The 16,929-nt window shown below is 45.8% G+C and overlaps 1 protein-coding gene across 1 annotated transcript in view; it reads left to right on the top strand.

The window, feature by feature from the left end:
- Positions 1–123: 123 nt before the first annotated feature.
- The window catches only part of LOC139371115 (cadherin, EGF LAG seven-pass G-type receptor 2), an 82,909-nt gene continuing 66,103 nt past the window's right edge, over positions 124–16,929 (top strand). The window contains exon 1 of the mRNA XM_071111193.1: positions 124–3,694. Coding sequence (XP_070967294.1) covers positions 139–3,694 — 3,556 coding nt within the window. The 5' untranslated portion in view covers positions 124–138. The remainder of the gene's footprint in view (positions 3,695–16,929) is intronic.

Raw genomic sequence — 16,929 nt, 5'->3', positions numbered from 1 at the left:
AATTCAATTGGATTAGCTACTGTATAGTAGTGAAAGCATGGATACGCGGCAACAAAAGGGAACGACTCGACTGAAAGTTTAAGGAAAGCGGCAGTAATTAGCCTACGTTCAAACCTGGTTGAACATCATCGTGGAGCAATGCCCGTCATTAAGTGGGATTTGTTGTTTATTTTCGGCTGGTTTGAACTCATTTCACTCTCGAATTGCTACAATGTACACATCAGTGAGGATGCGGAGCAGCGGACGGTGATTGCAAGTGTTGAACAGAGCGGGGCATGCACTTTGGATCAGGTAATCGCTCCTAAATTCTCAAAGACCTTTATTGAAACTGATGCGTCCGCGCGCGTTGTGTTCCTTTCAGGTAGTTTAAATTGTGCCTCGCTCAGCTCCAACCCTTTCACCGTGTACACTGTTGTGGACTGCATGAACAATGTCCCAGGGTTGAGGCACCTCCTCACAAGCCAGTATGATGTGTATGTTCACGGCAGGAACTGTTCAAGTAAACACAAAAGGAAATCACAATGGGACTTGGAGATAATCAGTTTGTTTAAAGCCCATAATCATCAGTTAGAATGCCACGAGTCTGGTACTGCGCTCCTCCGGGTATGGGATCTACTACCCGGCTCTCCAACCCACAGCAGTATGCACTGCAAGGTGATTCGGAGTTCGGAGTTATATTTTTCTGAGGGGCAGTTGTTTGTGTCCAAGACGCTGTGTTTGAAACACGACACACTTCTTGAGCTAGACTTACATTGTAACCAATACACAGGAGATGAGAGGGAATCCAGAGTGAACAGCATCTCAGTCCACTGGCGGGTGGGTCAAGGCTCCTTCAAACAGGGCCACTTGGGGAAGTTACTACAGCAGGCTGCCCAGTCTGAATCAGGCATAGTGAGCAGGAGCAAGAGGGCTGTTAACAGTAGCCCCCAGTTTCAGCCTCCTATGTACCAGGTAGCAGTGGCAGAGAATAAGCCAGCTGGAACTCCTGTAGTTGTTTTGAAGGCAGTAGATGCTGATGAGGGGGAGGCAGGCAGGCTGGAGTACTTCATAGAGGCCCTGTTTGACAGCCGCTCCAACAACCTATTTGCTGTGGACCCAGTCAATGGTGCCGTCTCCACTGTGGAGGTGCTGGATAGAGAGCAGAAGGACACCCATGTATTCCGTGTGACCGCTGTTGACCATGGCACTCCCCGCCGTACGGCCATGGCCACCCTCACCATCACAGTGAGTGACAGTAACGACCATGATCCTGTCTTTGAGCAACAGGACTACAAGGAGAGTGTTAGGGAGAACCTAGAGATCGGCTATGAGGTGCTGACCGTCAGGGCCACAGACGGAGACGCCCCGGTTAACGGTAACATCCTGTACCACGTCCTCAACAGCAACGGTTCGAACAATGTTTTTGAGATTGACTCCAGGTCAGGGGTGATCCGCACGAAGGGCCCAGTGGATAGAGAGATGGTGGAGGCCTACATGCTGTTGGTAGAGGCCAACGACCAGGGTCGTGACCCCGCCCCCCGCAGTGCCACCGCAACTGTTCACATTATTGTAGAGGACGACAATGATAATGCTCCCCAGTTCAGTGAAAAGCGATATGTGGTGCAGGTTCCGGAGGATATGGCACCCAACACAGAAATCCTGCAGGTGATTGCCACAGACCAGGACAGAGGGAGTAATGCCATGGTTCACTTCAGCATCATGAGTGGTAACACCAGGGGCCAGTTCTACATTGACGCCCAGACAGGCAAGATGGACCTGGTCAGTCAGTTGGACTACGAGGCTAACAAGGAATACACCATTCGCATCCGCGCTCAGGACGGGGGACGCCCGCCGCTCTCCAACATCAGTGGCCTGGTAACGGTGCAGGTGCTGGATGTCAATGATAACACCCCCATTTTCGTCAGCACCCCCTTCCAGGCCACTGTGCTAGAGAATGTGCCAGTGGGTTACTCCATCATTCACATCCAGGCTGTTGATGCAGACTCTGGCGACAATTCTAGGCTGGAGTACCGCCTCATTGAAACAATGCCCAACTTCCCATTCTCCATCAACAACAGCACTGGTTGGATAGTCGTAGCCGCTGATCTGGACAGGGAGAGCATGGACTTCTACAACTTTGGGGTGGAGGCCCGTGATCATGGCCACCCGGTGATGTCTTCCTCAGCTAGCGTTAGCATGACCATCCTCGACGTCAACGACAACAACCCAGAGTTCACACAGAGGTCATATTACATGCGCCTCAATGAGGACGCCATCGTGGGGACAAGCGTGGTGACGGTGTCTGCAGTGGACCAGGATATCAACAGTGTGGTGACGTATCAGATCTCCAGTGGGAACACCAGGAACAGGTTCTCCATCACCAGCCAGAGTGGAGGGGGCCTCATAACCCTGGCCCTGCCCCTTGACTACAAGCTGGAGCGCCAATACGTTCTAAGTGTCACTGCGTCTGACGGCACACTCTTCGACACCGCCAAGGTGTTCGTCAACGTCACCGACGCCAACACCCACAGGCCCGTGTTTCAGAGCTCCCATTATACCGTCAACATCAATGAGGACAGACCTGTTGGCACCACCGTTGTGGTGATCAGTGCTACAGATGAGGACACTGGGGAGAATGCACGTATAACCTACTTCATGGATGACAGCATCCCCCAGTTCGACATCGACTCCGACACAGGCGCTGTCACCACCCAGATGGAGCTGGACTATGAAGATCAGGTGTCCTACACGTTAGCCATCACGGCTCGGGACAACGGCATCCCACAGAAGTCTGATACTACCTACCTGGAGATCCTGGTGAATGATGTGAATGACAACTCTCCTCGGTTCCTCCGAGACCACTACCTAGGCTCTGTGATGGAGGACGTGCCAGTGTTTACCAGCGTCGTCCAGGTCTCTGCCACTGACCGAGACTCTGGCCTCAATGGACGTGTCTTCTACACTTTCCAGGGGGGAGAGGACGGCGATGGAGACTTCATAATTGAGTCCACCTCTGGTATTGTGCGAACGCTGCGTCGCCTGGACCGTGAGAACATGCCATTCTACAACCTGCAGGCCTTTGCTGTGGATAAAGGTGTTCCTGCTCTCAAGACGTCCGTGGACATCCAGGTGACCATTCTAGATGTCAATGACAACCCTCCTGTGTTTGAGAAGGATGAGTTTGACATATTTGTGGAGGAGAACAGCCCAATAGGCCTGGTAGTGGCCCACGTATCTGCCTCGGACCCAGACGAGGGGAGCAACGCCCAGATCATGTACCAGATAGTAGAGGGAAACATCCCAGAGGTGTTCCAGCTGGACATCTTCTCAGGAGAACTGACTGCTCTGACAGATCTCGACTACGAAACACGGTCAGAGTATGTCATCGTGGTCCAGGCCACCTCAGCCCCACTTGTCAGCCGTGCCATTGTGCACATCAAGCTGGTTGACAAGAATGACAACGTACCAGTGCTGAAAAACTTCCAGATCATCTTCAATAACTATGTCACTGACAAGTCCAGTAGCTTCCCCACAGGGGTGATCGGGCGGATCCCTGCCCATGACCCAGACGCCTCAGACCAGCTCCAGTACAGCTTTGAGGCTGGTAATGAGCTGAACCTGGTCATCCTGAACCAGAGCACGGGGGAGATCCGGCTGAGCCAGGCCCTGGACAACAACAGACCCCTGGAGGCCTCCATGAGGATATCTGTCTCAGGTAAGACTAACCCTGTCCTCAGTTGTTTTTAATACCTAGGCCCTTTTCTGGTATGCTTGTTGTTCCTACTTCTGTTTTTCACTTGAACATTTTCAACATTACAATTTACGATATGTACTTTTTATGGCACAGTGAGTTGAACACTTTGACTGCCATAGCCACTTTTTTATGTATGACCTCCTCTGCTTCAGTGTTTCAATATTAAAACTTCATTAATTCAATATTAATCATGAGTTAAATTTAACATTCAGGGGGTAACTTAGTCTCCTCAAGACTTATTTTAGGGAGAAGTCATTTCTAGACTAGATTGTGCTTTTTTGCATCCGGGCAGGGAGATGCAATATCACAGGTCAGGAGATTTGTTTGGTTTACTAGTGCATTTTAGTTCATCTTCTTGGGGTTTGTTTTTATGTTATAGTGTTTGTCATCTTGTTAAAGAGCAGGCAGCCGTACCCAGGCCTGATGTAGATCAATGTGGGGTGTCCTAAACTGCTATTTAAATTAATCTGTGCATGTCTGCAGCTGGATGGCCTGCTCCTGTGGGAAATGCACTCCAGTAGATCTGTATCATTTTCTATAATTGGCCAACATAAAACCTTCATTTTCAGCGAGCACACAATATTTAATTCAATTATGGACTGTTTTATAGTCTGTGTTCTCACGCTATGATGACACGCTAATATGACATTTGATGTCAAACTAGGATAAAACAACATTTTTCCCATATATTTGGTATCACATGCCAGATTGGCATGATATTTCCCTAGTTACTCAGTCATTCTTTGTAATATCAGACTGAGCACGACACACCCTGTGTTTACATTGTTCTCTCAGCATTTGAATTGCCTTTGTTAACAAATATAGCATGAACCAAACATAGGCCTTATGGCTATATTTTATGCTAGGCCTATATGTCATGTTTCAAGCCATGATGGACAGAGCCATCTATGAACATACACCTTTTAGACCGGAAAGTAATTTAATTTTTGACTCACTGCAAAGATAAAGCTTTTACGTTTGGAGAGTTCTAGTAGCCAGCTCATGGAAACCAGGGAGCTGCGTGGTCTTCTCTAACCTCGTGTTTGTCTTTGAGTTTGCGTGGTCTTCTCTAACCTCGTGTTTGTCTTTGAGTTTGCACTCTGCACTGGTATTTTCACCTGTCAGCACTAATTACAGAGCATTTTATTTGCTACAAAATGTGACTAAACTTGAATCGCTGCGGGAGAGTTGGGAGAGAGATTTGTGGCCCTTGCTTTCTGGGAGCCAGGCTGTAGAGCTGGTTCCTTTATGGCCTTGGCTCTAATTAAAAGAGAGGAGCAACCGCAGCAAACGGCACCTTTTTAAATGTGGCACAGCTTCTCAGTCAGGGATTTGACATCAAAGCGCCCATATAACTAGATCAAATAAGTTTAACCAGATGGATTAAAACTTTCCTATTTAAAAAAAATCTTTACTCTGATGGATGCAGAGGTATAGTCTAATGTGAGAGGGTCAGATATCATCATGGAATGATTGGTGAATATAAGTATAGCATTCCTATTTTGAGTTATTTACTAGACCAATAGACAGTGCTAGGCTGGCTGAGTTGGTCCTGAGTGCCAGATACTATATGGTCAGCAGTGGGTAGCCATTATAATGTATTGGAGCGCTGCTTTGTTTTTTGGTGTTTTTACTGCTTCTCCTCCCTGGAGCCTCTTTAATGGAGGAGTCCCCGGTGACAGATGAGCTGGCTGTCTGTCTTCCTGGGAGACAATGGCGAGCGATCGATTCAGAGGCAGGCGAGAGGAGCTCATGCTAGGCCCTTGTTGGGGGCAACAGCTGTGACTCTACCAAGGACCAATTAGACGGCCGGCTTCTCGCCGCGTCCCTCACCTGCTGGGGTATGTGTGTCAATACCCCTCCGGGTGAAAGAGGGGAAGAAGGAGGGAGAGAGAGGTGGTTCATAGAAAGGGTAGGACAATCACGTTGGTGTAAGATGGATAGAACTTGTGAAGATGCAGAGGTAATGAGAAAGGTAAATAAAGAGGGCTTATGGTAGAGAGATGGAGAGGGAGGGAGAGACTTAAATGAACGGTACTGGTGCCTGCCTGTAGAATAGAAGTTGTTGACCCCAATTCTGAGAGCTCTTACCTTGACGACTTCATATCCTTCCATTATCTTCCCTTTATGCTCTCTGATTTATGAGGTGATGCCATATGATGGATGATTCCATTAACCTTAGCTAGTCTGTGATGAAATGCAACAGATCATATCCCTTCAACCACATAAATTATACTGCTAAGGTGCATCACTTCAGGTATATATTGTTACTCTATCTAGATATGCTGAGGAACAACAAAAGGTCTGAAAATAGCTATATACATCTCTATTATACTGTTTAATCGGAGTGGTGCCGGGTTGAATAGCCTTTGATTGGCATGATGGGTCCATATTGCACTCTTTGTAGCTGCTCAGATAGCAGCCCTGGCAATTATACATTTTAATTAATCCTTTGTTTAGCCAATTAGGCAGCCAGTTTTCAGCCATGGTGCTCTGCGTATGTCCCTTATCAATAAACTTGGGTACGAGGGATAACCTGGCTAATGTGCTGGATTAGACGTTCCATGTCACTGGCCGTGGGAGTTAAAATCTCTGGATTAATTGCTGCTGCCCAGATTACGGTTGTAAATACATCTGATTACAGATTTGTGGGTAGACATTCCATGTCACTGGCCAGGGGAGTTACAATCTCTGGATTAATTGCTGCAGCCCAGATTACAGTTGTAAATACAGTTGATTACAGATTTGTGAGGATTGTTGGATCCTATTTTCCCTCCTGAGCTGAGCAACAGAACTGACACCAGATCAGCCCAACCAGGAGTTGTACTAGGCTGGCAGATATATAATTGATGTGGCAGAACCTGTGCACTGTTGCTCCAGCGTTGATATACTGCTGAGCTGATCTACTGCTGCTTCTTGCATGTGTGAGCTTGCATTAATGTGTGTGCTTGCATGAATGCGTGTGTGCTTTTGATGCTGAGGGGATTTATCTTCCTTCCTCTCATCCTCACTACTGAGTTTGATGGAATACTCTCCCTCTATGTTCTTACCTGGATATCGTTCTAGAATAAACACCATGGTATTTACTTTGGAATGTTTGTTCCTTTGATGAAATGTGTGAAGCCAGAAGCCTCTGTAGGCAACATACTGCACATACCCACTGTTATAGTCATCAGCACTGAGATGAAATGGTCAAGCTCTCCTCTCTGACTGAACATAGCAACTTGATTTTCCTCAGAGTGCACGGCAAGGCATGCATTAGCTCATAGATGACATGCTAATAGCAAGCATGCTATGTTGTCTACCTAGGTGGTCTCTGCCCCGGGAGGTACTGTCACTGGCTTTATCATCAGTAGTCAGTATACTGGGGATTTTCCATAGGGAAACTCCTCTCACCAAACCCTCTGTAGCATCACAGCTGACCCCTGACCTCAAACTGTTCTCAGTTCCAGTCTTGGTGAACTCCCCATGTCATCAGACTACACATTTATCGGTTTCACTAGGATTAAGGAAATGTGAAAGGAATTGGATCTGAATTTGGAATTAGGACTAAGATGTGGACAACAGAATCAATTTCTGTAGTACATTGCATTGTGATTATCTGTCACAAATCCTATTTCAAAACCATTACACATGCAAATATTGTTTGAAAAGACTAACTGCATTTACAATGTTCAGCTTGTTTTGAATATTCAAATATCTTATTTGAATGTGAGACAGTTCTCCCGACTCCCACACAGCCCAGGCAGTGAGTCCATATTCTGTGTTTTGTAAGGTGTCCATTTACCCACTGTCACCATTTCACCACACAACATAACAGGACAAGAGTGGACTTTTTTAGGAAGCCACTCATTCATTACATCTAAATTTGCGTCAAGCCAGTCCCAGTTTATGTAATTCCATTACAGTGTATTAAGACTGTCTGTGGATGGACTTCCTCTGTGGCTGGATGCTGCCAGGGGACATGGTCTCTAATATTAGCTGAGGTATGGATGAATGCACTAGTGTAGCAGTTTTTGTCTCGCCCTTTCCCCCCCTTTATTTAACTAGGCAAGTCAGTTAAGAACAAATTCTTATTTTCACTGACGGCCTAGGAACAGTGGGTTATCTGCCTTGTTCAGGGGCAGAACGGTTAGTGTATGAAGCCAATGGGTTTTCCCCATGACTACGCAGACATGGATAAAGGGGGAGCAAGAAGTTGAGAACTTGTGCTTATACTCAGAAATACCCTTGGCCTTTACACTGTCCTGCAATATGCCATACAATTTCCATGATGTAGCACCTGTCTGTTGGTGTGTATGTTTGTGCTGACTTGTCTGTAATGGCCCTTTATCTCTCTCCATACCTCTGTTGCCCCCCAAGAAGACATTCGTCACAGCCCTGCTTGGAATGTCTGTGGCACTTTGTCCACCACCTCTGCTCTTCACTCTAACACCACCTATCACCTTGATTCTTTTTCCTCTTACATTCATCAGTCATGTATCCCTCCTCTTCTATCTCCGTGTCCATGATTCTCAGCAGCCTCTCCACGGCCCCCTTCCCCATCCTTTCAAGCTCCTCCACCCTCCTTCTCCCCATTTCTCCTTTGACTGTTGTTCCCTCTCTCCCCTGTGAAAGGAAGAATGCATAAGATAAATGCTTTGTTAAGCACCCAGTTGTCATGGTGACCCCAGCAATGCCTGAGAAATTCCTGGTGGGTGGGGACAAGGGGCAAGGTCCCTTTGTGGAGGGAATATGGGGGGAGGGGCAGCACATAAGTTCTAAAGTGCACCAGGGTTACTATTGAGCGAACTGTTGCCCTCTCCCTCTCCCTCTCCCGCTCCCGCTCCCTCTCCCTCTCCCCAGTGAAGGATAGATCCCAATGAGTCTTGCTTTGGACACAGGGGTCTGTGAGGCCAGCCACAGTGACCTGTCCTACTGCTTGACTGTTCTCTCTCACCATTAGACCTTTTTTGAAGGGGACAAACTATTTTGATACACACAATCTATTCTGCCGCTGTGTGGTTACCTTTTGACTGACTAAAACAATTGATTGCTTTAAGTTTGGAAAAGGTGACCTAAACCTTCAAGGCACTATTTGCCTTGGGTTGTCTTTTTGAACGACACCACTTTGTTATTTGTTTTTACGGTGAGAGACCAGAAGCTAACGTTTAATGGATGTCAACAGCTCAGAGTTCTGTAACCTCTCTGTGAAACCCTTACCAGAGTAAAGCACAGGGTGGGCAGGTTGTGTTGTCTAAACTTTTTGTTTTGTGACACAGATGTGTGGAGAGGGTATCTGATTTCCTTCCGTTGGCTGCTTTCTCTATGGGAGCGACTCCTTTGTGGGACTAGCCCCTCTCTCGCTTTCCCTCTTTCTCTCTCTCTCCGCTTTGTTGCTCTTACGGTCTGGATAAGCAGGGATGACATCATCCCAGTGTTTTGGATTAGAGCTGGTGCAAGGCTGGGCTTGGGTAGGGGTCAGGCCTGGTGGCATTATCACATATTGCAGGGTCATCTGTATTGTCCCCCACTATCACTGCAGACAATGGGGTGGGGAATTTAGCTCTGTCTGGGTCTGTACCCCTCTGTCATTGTCCCCCTTGTTTGTTCTGGTCCTGTAGTCTTCAGGGGAGTCTGACCATGCCTGCTAGCACCACCCTCAGAGTTTCTAAATCCAGAGACGCAACATCGCGAGACTTCCAGGAATGCTTCCAACGCAGACCAAGCAGACCAAGCCGGAGTTTGAGAAGTCAATGAGAGAAGTGAAACATTCTCCCATAGTTGTTCATTTTAGAAACTAGAGCCAATGTCTTTTGTTGAACATGTTATTACTCCAACCTCGTGAAATTGTCAAACTGACATGCTCTCATTTGTCAAAAACAATAGATTTGACGGCCTGCACATGCGTAGTTCGGTGTGAGACGTTCAACCCGATGACGTGTTTCTACGCATGAGCTTAGCTAGCCAACGTTGCCATGACATTGCCTACATGTGTGATCTGGGATTTCTATGCTTATCTTCATACTGTACTGTCTTTGCCGCCATGTTGTTAAGGTATGAGTTGGTTACTTTCAGATTAATATACTGTCTGGGGAAGATACTTTTTTTTCCTGAAATACTTTTTTCCCCATAGATTAGATGTTTTTTTTAATTCATAGCTCAGCCATCCACTGCATTGCCACACATTTCTGAATTGGGGTACTCTTTCTATCATGTATACAATAAAACCCCTTTACCACTCATCCTCCTCCATCATTTGAAACCGTAATTTTAGTCCGGTGGAGTAAAAAATCTGTCACGTGAACATGTTTTGCTGCTCTAGTGCTGCTGTGAGCAACAGATATGTTTATTTAACAGATCGCTGACTTGCAAGCTACATTGCACTCATTTACCATCAAACCATTGAGAAATTATACAGTGACCTGGTTTCATGGGCTCCTTCCGAAGAGGGTAGAATGTCAGCATTGGGCCTTCAGGCTTTGGTAGTAGGTATGAAGAAATGGTTCCTAGTGTGTGCTGAAACTCATATGGTTATTAGCACCAATTAGGGTGGCATGACAATAATCTGAGGCCTTCCAGCCATATGTTTTTTTCTGGAGCCACGCCAATGACGATCTTGTGCCATCTAGGTTTGGTGGCATTGTTAGAAGATGGCATCAATCTTACTCTTTCAGCTGTTCTAATTAAACTAGGCGGATTGTTTTCCTTAAGTGGCATGATTCTCAGCCATGCCAAGAAGGACTGGGCAGAATCTGATTATTTTACATGTTTTGTTTCAACCACTTGCACAGCATTCAGGAATAAATTCTTTTTTAACAAGGTCACCTCCATTATTTATTTTCAAATTGAGGTTTTCCAAGGGTATTATTGGCTGTTTCAGAATTTTTTTTATAGTTTCAGGTCCACATTTTCTAAAATCTTAAGCCATGGCTTAGAAAGTGTTCGACTACCCTGCAGTGGGTCATTGGTCACTGTTTGAGAGTCTCTACTATTTGAGAAATGTCTATAATATTGGATGTTGCCTATGTTTTTCAACTTAACCAGTCTTCTGTTTGAGTCACGTGACATTGATGGTCATGATCACGCCTGCATCCACATAAAAAAAACAGTAGGAACGGCCTAGCTCTACTTCAACCAGATCTCCCCTTGGGCTGTGAGAGTGAGACCCTGCATTATGTGGCTGCTTCAAAAATCTTCTTGATTAAAATGCCTGAGTGGTTTTAATTGTGCTCCAGAGGCCCTTTCTAATTCCAGGAAATGTGAGGCTAGGTTGTGATGCTTTTGTTCTTTTTTGATTTTCTCCTGACATAGTGTTTGGTTTGCTCTATAGGAGGAGAAAATGGATATCCAGTAATCATTCGGTAATTACACTTGATTGTTTTGATTGCCGGTTTGGATCAGATTTATGCATAGGGCTCCCGATTGCCACAGCGGTCTAAGGCACTGCATCTCAGTGCTAGAGACACTACAGACACCCTTGTTCAAATCCAGGCTGTATCACAACCGGCTGGGATTGGGAGAATTTACATTTTAGATGTCGTCACAGGCCTACACACAATACCCCATAATGTCAAAGTGGAATTATGTTTTTAGAAATGTTTACAAATTCCTAAAAAATGAAAAGCTGAATTGTTTTGAATCAATAAGTATTCAACCACTTGGCTATGGCAAGTCTAAATAAGTTCAGGAGTAAAAATGTGCTTAACAAGTTGTTGATTTTTTTTCAATGACTACCACATCTCTGTACACCACACATACAATTAATTATCTGTAAGGTCCTTCAGTTGAGCAGTGAATTTCAAACACAGACTCAATCACAAAGACTAGGGATGTTTTCCAATGCCTTGCAAAGAAGAGCACCTATTGGTAGAAGGGTAAAACAATTTTTAAAAAGCCGACAGTAAATATCCCTTTGAGCATGGTGAAGATATTAATTACACTTTGTATGGTGTATCAATACACCCAGTCACTACAAAGACACAGGCGTTCTTCCTAACGGTGTCACGCCGACAGAAACAATCATCTCTCTGGTAAGAAGAAGAAGAAGGGTATGCTTCATCATTAACGAATCATGCTGTAATCATAACAACATACAGGAACTCAACTCAAGCTAATTTGAGAACAAGGCTACCTAAATTCTACCAGCACATTGACTGTAGCACCCACGTGGGCAATACACTGGACCACTGCTACTCTAACTTCCGCGATGCATACAAGGCCCTCCCCGCCCTCCCTTCGGCAAATCCGACCACGACTACATCTTGCTCCTACCGTCCTATAGGCAGAAACTCAAACAGGATGTACCCATGACTAGAACAATTCAACCCTGATCTGACCAATTGGAATCCACGCTTCAAGATTGTTTTGATCACGCGGACTGGGTAATGTTATGGGAAGCCTCAGAGAATAACATTGATTTATATGCTGACTCTGTGAGTGAGTTTTTATTAGGAAGTGCATTGGAGATGTTGTACCCACTCTGACTATTAAAACCTACCCTAACCAGAAACCGTGGATAGATGGCGGCATTCGCACAAAACTGAAAGCGTGAATGACCACATTCAACCATGGAAAGATGTCGGAGAATATGGCCAAAATATAAACAGTGCAGTTATTCCCTACGCAAGGCAATCAAACAAGCGAAATGTCGGTATAGGGGCAAAGTGGAGTCGCAATTCAATGGCTCAGACACAAAACGTATGTGGCAGGGTCTACAGGCAATTATGGACTCCAACTAGAAAACCAGCCACAGCACAGACACCGTCTTGCTTCCAGACAAACTAAACACAGACGGCACCCCTAGCTGCGTCCTCAGAGCATGTGCAGACCAGCTGGCTGGTGTGTTTACGGACATATTCAATTGCTCCCTATCCCAGTCTGCTGTCCCCACATGCTTCAAGATGGCCACCATTGTTCCTGTACCAAAGAAGATAACTGAGCTAAATGACTATAGCCCTGTAGCACTCACTTCTGTCATCATGAAGTGCTTTGAGAGACTAGTCAAGGATCATATCACCTCCACCTTTAGCTGCCACCCTAGACACACTTCAGTTTGCATATTGCAACAACAGGTCCACAGAAGATGCAATCACCATCACACTGCCCTATCCCATCTGGATAAGAGGAATATCTATATAAGAATGCTGTTCATTGACTACAGCTCAGCATTCAACACCATGGTATCCTCCAAGCTCATCATCAAGCTTAAGGCCCTGGGGCTCAACCCCGCCCTGTGCAATTGATTCCTGGACTTTTTGACGGGCAGCCCCCAGGTGGTAAAGGTAGGAAACAACATCTCCACTTCGCTGATCCTCAACACTGGGGCCCCACAAGGGTGCGTGCTCAGCCCCCTCCCATACTTCCTGTTCACACATGACTTCGTGGCCATGCACACCTCCAACTTAACCATCAAGTTTGCAGATGACACTACAGTAGTGGGCTTGATTACCAACAATGATGAGACAGCCTACAGAGAGGAGGTGAGGGCACCTGGAATGTGGTGTCAGGAAAAGGACCTCTCACTCAACATCAACAAAACAAAGGAGATGATTGTGGACTTCAGGAAACAGCAGAGGGAGCATCCCCTTATCTACATCGACAGGAGAGCAGTGGAGAAGGTGGAACGTTTTAAGTTCCTTGGAGTACACATCACGGACAAACTGAAATGGTCCACCCACACAGACAGCGTGGTGAAGAAGGCGCAACAGTGCCTCTTCAACCTCAGGAGGCTGAAAAAATCTGGCTTGTCACCTAAAACCCTCACAAACATTTACAGTTGCACGATTGAGAGCATCCTTTTGGGCTGTATCACCACCTGGTACGGCAACTGCACCACCATCAACCACAATCAATCAATCAAATTTCTTTATGAAGCCCTTTTTGCATCAACCGATGTCACACAGTGCTATACAGAAACCTAGCCTAAAACCCGAAACGGCAAGCAATGCAGATGTAGAAGCACGGTGGCTAGGAAAAACTCCCTAGAAAGGCAGGAACCTAGGAAGAAACCTAGAGAGGAACCAGCCTCTGAGGGGTGGCCAGTCCTCTTCTGGCTGTGCCGAGTGGAGATTGAACATCTTGGCCATGTACTGTTATAAACGTTCATAGATGACCAGCAGGGTCAAATAATAATAATCACAGTGGTTGTAGAGGGTGCAACAGGTCAACACCTCAGGAGTAAATGTCAGTTGGCTTTTCATAGCTGATCATTCAGAGTGAGAGAGAGCTTCACACAGGACACCGGATAAGACAGGAGAAATACTCCAGATATAACAACCTCCAGATATAACAACCCTGACACAAACTATTGCAGCATAAATACTGGAGGCTGAGACGGGAGGGGTCGGGAGACACTGTTGCCCCGTCCGACAATACCCCCTGACCGGGCCAGCCAGGCAGGATATAACCCCACCCGCTTTGCCAAAGCACAGCCCCCACACCACTAAAGGGATATCGTCAAACCACCAACTTACTACCCTGAGACAAGGCCGAGTATAGCCCATGAAGATCTCCCCCACGGCATGAACCCGAGGGGGGCGCCAAACCCGGACAGGAATATCACGTCAGTGACTCAACCCACTCAAGTGAAGCACCCCTCCTAGGGACGGCATGGACGAGCACCAGTAAGTCGGTGTCTCAGCCCCCGTAATAGGGTTAGAGTCAACAACCACCCGAGAGCCAGTGAAGAGAGGGGAGGCTCTACTGAGGGTGGTGTGGTCTGCACAACGCATTACCGGAGGCAAACTACCTGCACCCAATGTCACAGGAAGGACAAAAATATGAAGGACAACCACCCGAGCCACTGCCTGTTTACCCCGCTACCATCCAGAAGGCGAGGTCAGTACAGCTGCATCAAAGCTGGGACCGAGAGACTGAAAAACAGCTTATATCTCAAGGCCTGCTAAACAGACTGCTAAACAGCAATCACTAACTCAGAGAGGCTGCTGCCTACATACAGACTCAAATCATTGACCACTTTAATAAATGTATCACTAGTCACTTTAAATAATGTCACTTTAAATAATGTTTACTTATCTTACACGACTCATCTCATATGTAAATACTGTATTTCATAACATCTACTGCATCTTGCCTAAGCTGCTCGGCCATCGCTCATCCATATATTTATTTGTGCATATTCTTATTCCATCCCTTTACATTTGTGTGTATAAGGTAGTTGATGTTGAATTGTTAGATATTACTGCACTGTCAGAACTAGAAGCACAAGCATTTCGCTACACTCGCATTAACATCTGCTAACCATGTGTATGTGACCAATAAAATGTGATTTGATTTCGTTACTCAGTTGCCGGAGAGGAGGAAAACTGCTCAGGGATTTCACCATGAAGCCAATATTGACTTTAAAACAGTTACTGAGGATGAATCAACAACATTGTAGTTACTCCACAATACTAACCTAAATGACAAAGTGAAAAGAAGGAAGCCTGTACAGAAGAAAAAAATGCACTGAAGTAAAACTGCAACAAAATGTGGCAAAGAAATTGACTTTATTTCCTGAATACAAGGTGTTATGTTTGGGGCAAATACAACACATCACTGAGTATCACTCTTCATATTTTTCAATCATGGTGGTGACGGCATCATGTTATGGGTATGGTATGCTTGACATGAGCAAGGACTATGGAGTTTTTGGGGGGTAAAAATAATAGACTAAGCACAGGCAAAATCCTAAAGGAAAACCTGGTTCAGTCTGCTTCCCAACAGACACTGAGAGACAAATTCACCTTTCAGCAGGACAATAACCTACAACACAAGGCCAAATCTACACTGGATTTGCTTACCAAGACCACATTGAATGTTCCTGAGTGGCCTAGTTACAGTTTTGACTTAAATCAGCTTGGCAAGACTTGAAAATGGCTGTCTAGCAATTATCAACAGCCAACTTGACAGAGCTTGAATAATAATGTGCAAATATATTGTACAATCCAGGTGTGCAAAGCTCTTGGCGACGTACCAAGAAAGACTGGTGATTGTAACTTGTTGACTCAGCTGACTCAGCGGTGTGAATACTTGTGCAAATTATATTTCTGTATTTAATTTTCAATACATTTTGCAATTAAAAAATAAATCAATTACTTTGTCATTATGGGGTAATGTGTGTTGATGTGTAAGAGAAAAAAAGTCTTTTTTAATTCTGTCTGTAACACATTTGGAATGAGTCAAGGGGTATGTACACTTACTGAAGGCACTGTATAACCCCCCATTTCAGACCATTCTTATGTACACGTACGTGCACGTGCACGCTGACACAGACCAAAGATGACTAATCCATTTGGCAACTGTTAGTTTTATTGTGGAGCAAGAAGATTTGGCTGCATTCATCAGTTATTTTATGATGCAGTCGAACAAATGAATTCATTTTGTGCAATTTAATTGGCTTTACATCATTCCGAGATGAATTACATCAAATGTGTTGCGTAGGCGTTAGAACATGCTCTCTCCACGGTCACCCCTCCCCGGTAACACAGAGGGGCTACGTGGGATCGCTGTGTGATATATGAAGTGCTCATGTTAATCATACAGCAGATGTCTCCCAACAATGGGACCAAGCCATTAACCCCTTCACGCTGCTGGAGGCCAAGGGCACATTGTTTCTGGACAATCACCAATCTGCCCTCCTTACAGGATAATGTATGCTTTAGTTAGTGATCCAAGCCACAGTTACGTTAGTGTAGAAAGTGTGAACAATCCCAAAAGTTTTGAAACCATTTTTATACTCGCCCATCCCTCCAGAGCTCATATGGTTTGACTGTTTGGTCTCTGAGTCAGATGTCTACATTGAGGTGTCGGTTAACTGCCTCTGCTTCCATTCTTGGTTCATTGTGCACTTGGTGTTGTATAATGGACAATATTGTGGGAGCTTAGAGAATTAAATCCGCTATCATGCTTTGTTGTCTGAGCTTCAGTCAGTCCATTACAGGGTTGTCAGACAACCTCTCATTGGATGTGTGGTGAGGGTGAAGTCTTGAGGAGGATTGTGGGAATGCTAACAGTAAAGATGGTGACGTGAACCGTTTTTTGGGAGGGGGTCTGGTCGCCTGCCTGGTGGGGGGGCGTTAGGGGGACTGTATCCAGAAGGGGAGTGTCACTTTGGGCGTTGCTGGTCCTGCGGGGGATCATGCAGTGGGGGATGGGAGAGAAGTAACTGGAGCAAAGCATCAAGTACTCCCCCTCCCTCGCTCCATCCCTCCCCA

Source organism: Oncorhynchus clarkii, chromosome 17 (assembly GCF_045791955.1).
Source record: "Oncorhynchus clarkii lewisi isolate Uvic-CL-2024 chromosome 17, UVic_Ocla_1.0, whole genome shotgun sequence".
In the NCBI taxonomy this organism is placed as follows: Eukaryota; Metazoa; Chordata; class Actinopteri; order Salmoniformes; family Salmonidae; genus Oncorhynchus; species Oncorhynchus clarkii.
This window is presented reverse-complemented; position numbering and strand designations above follow the sequence as displayed.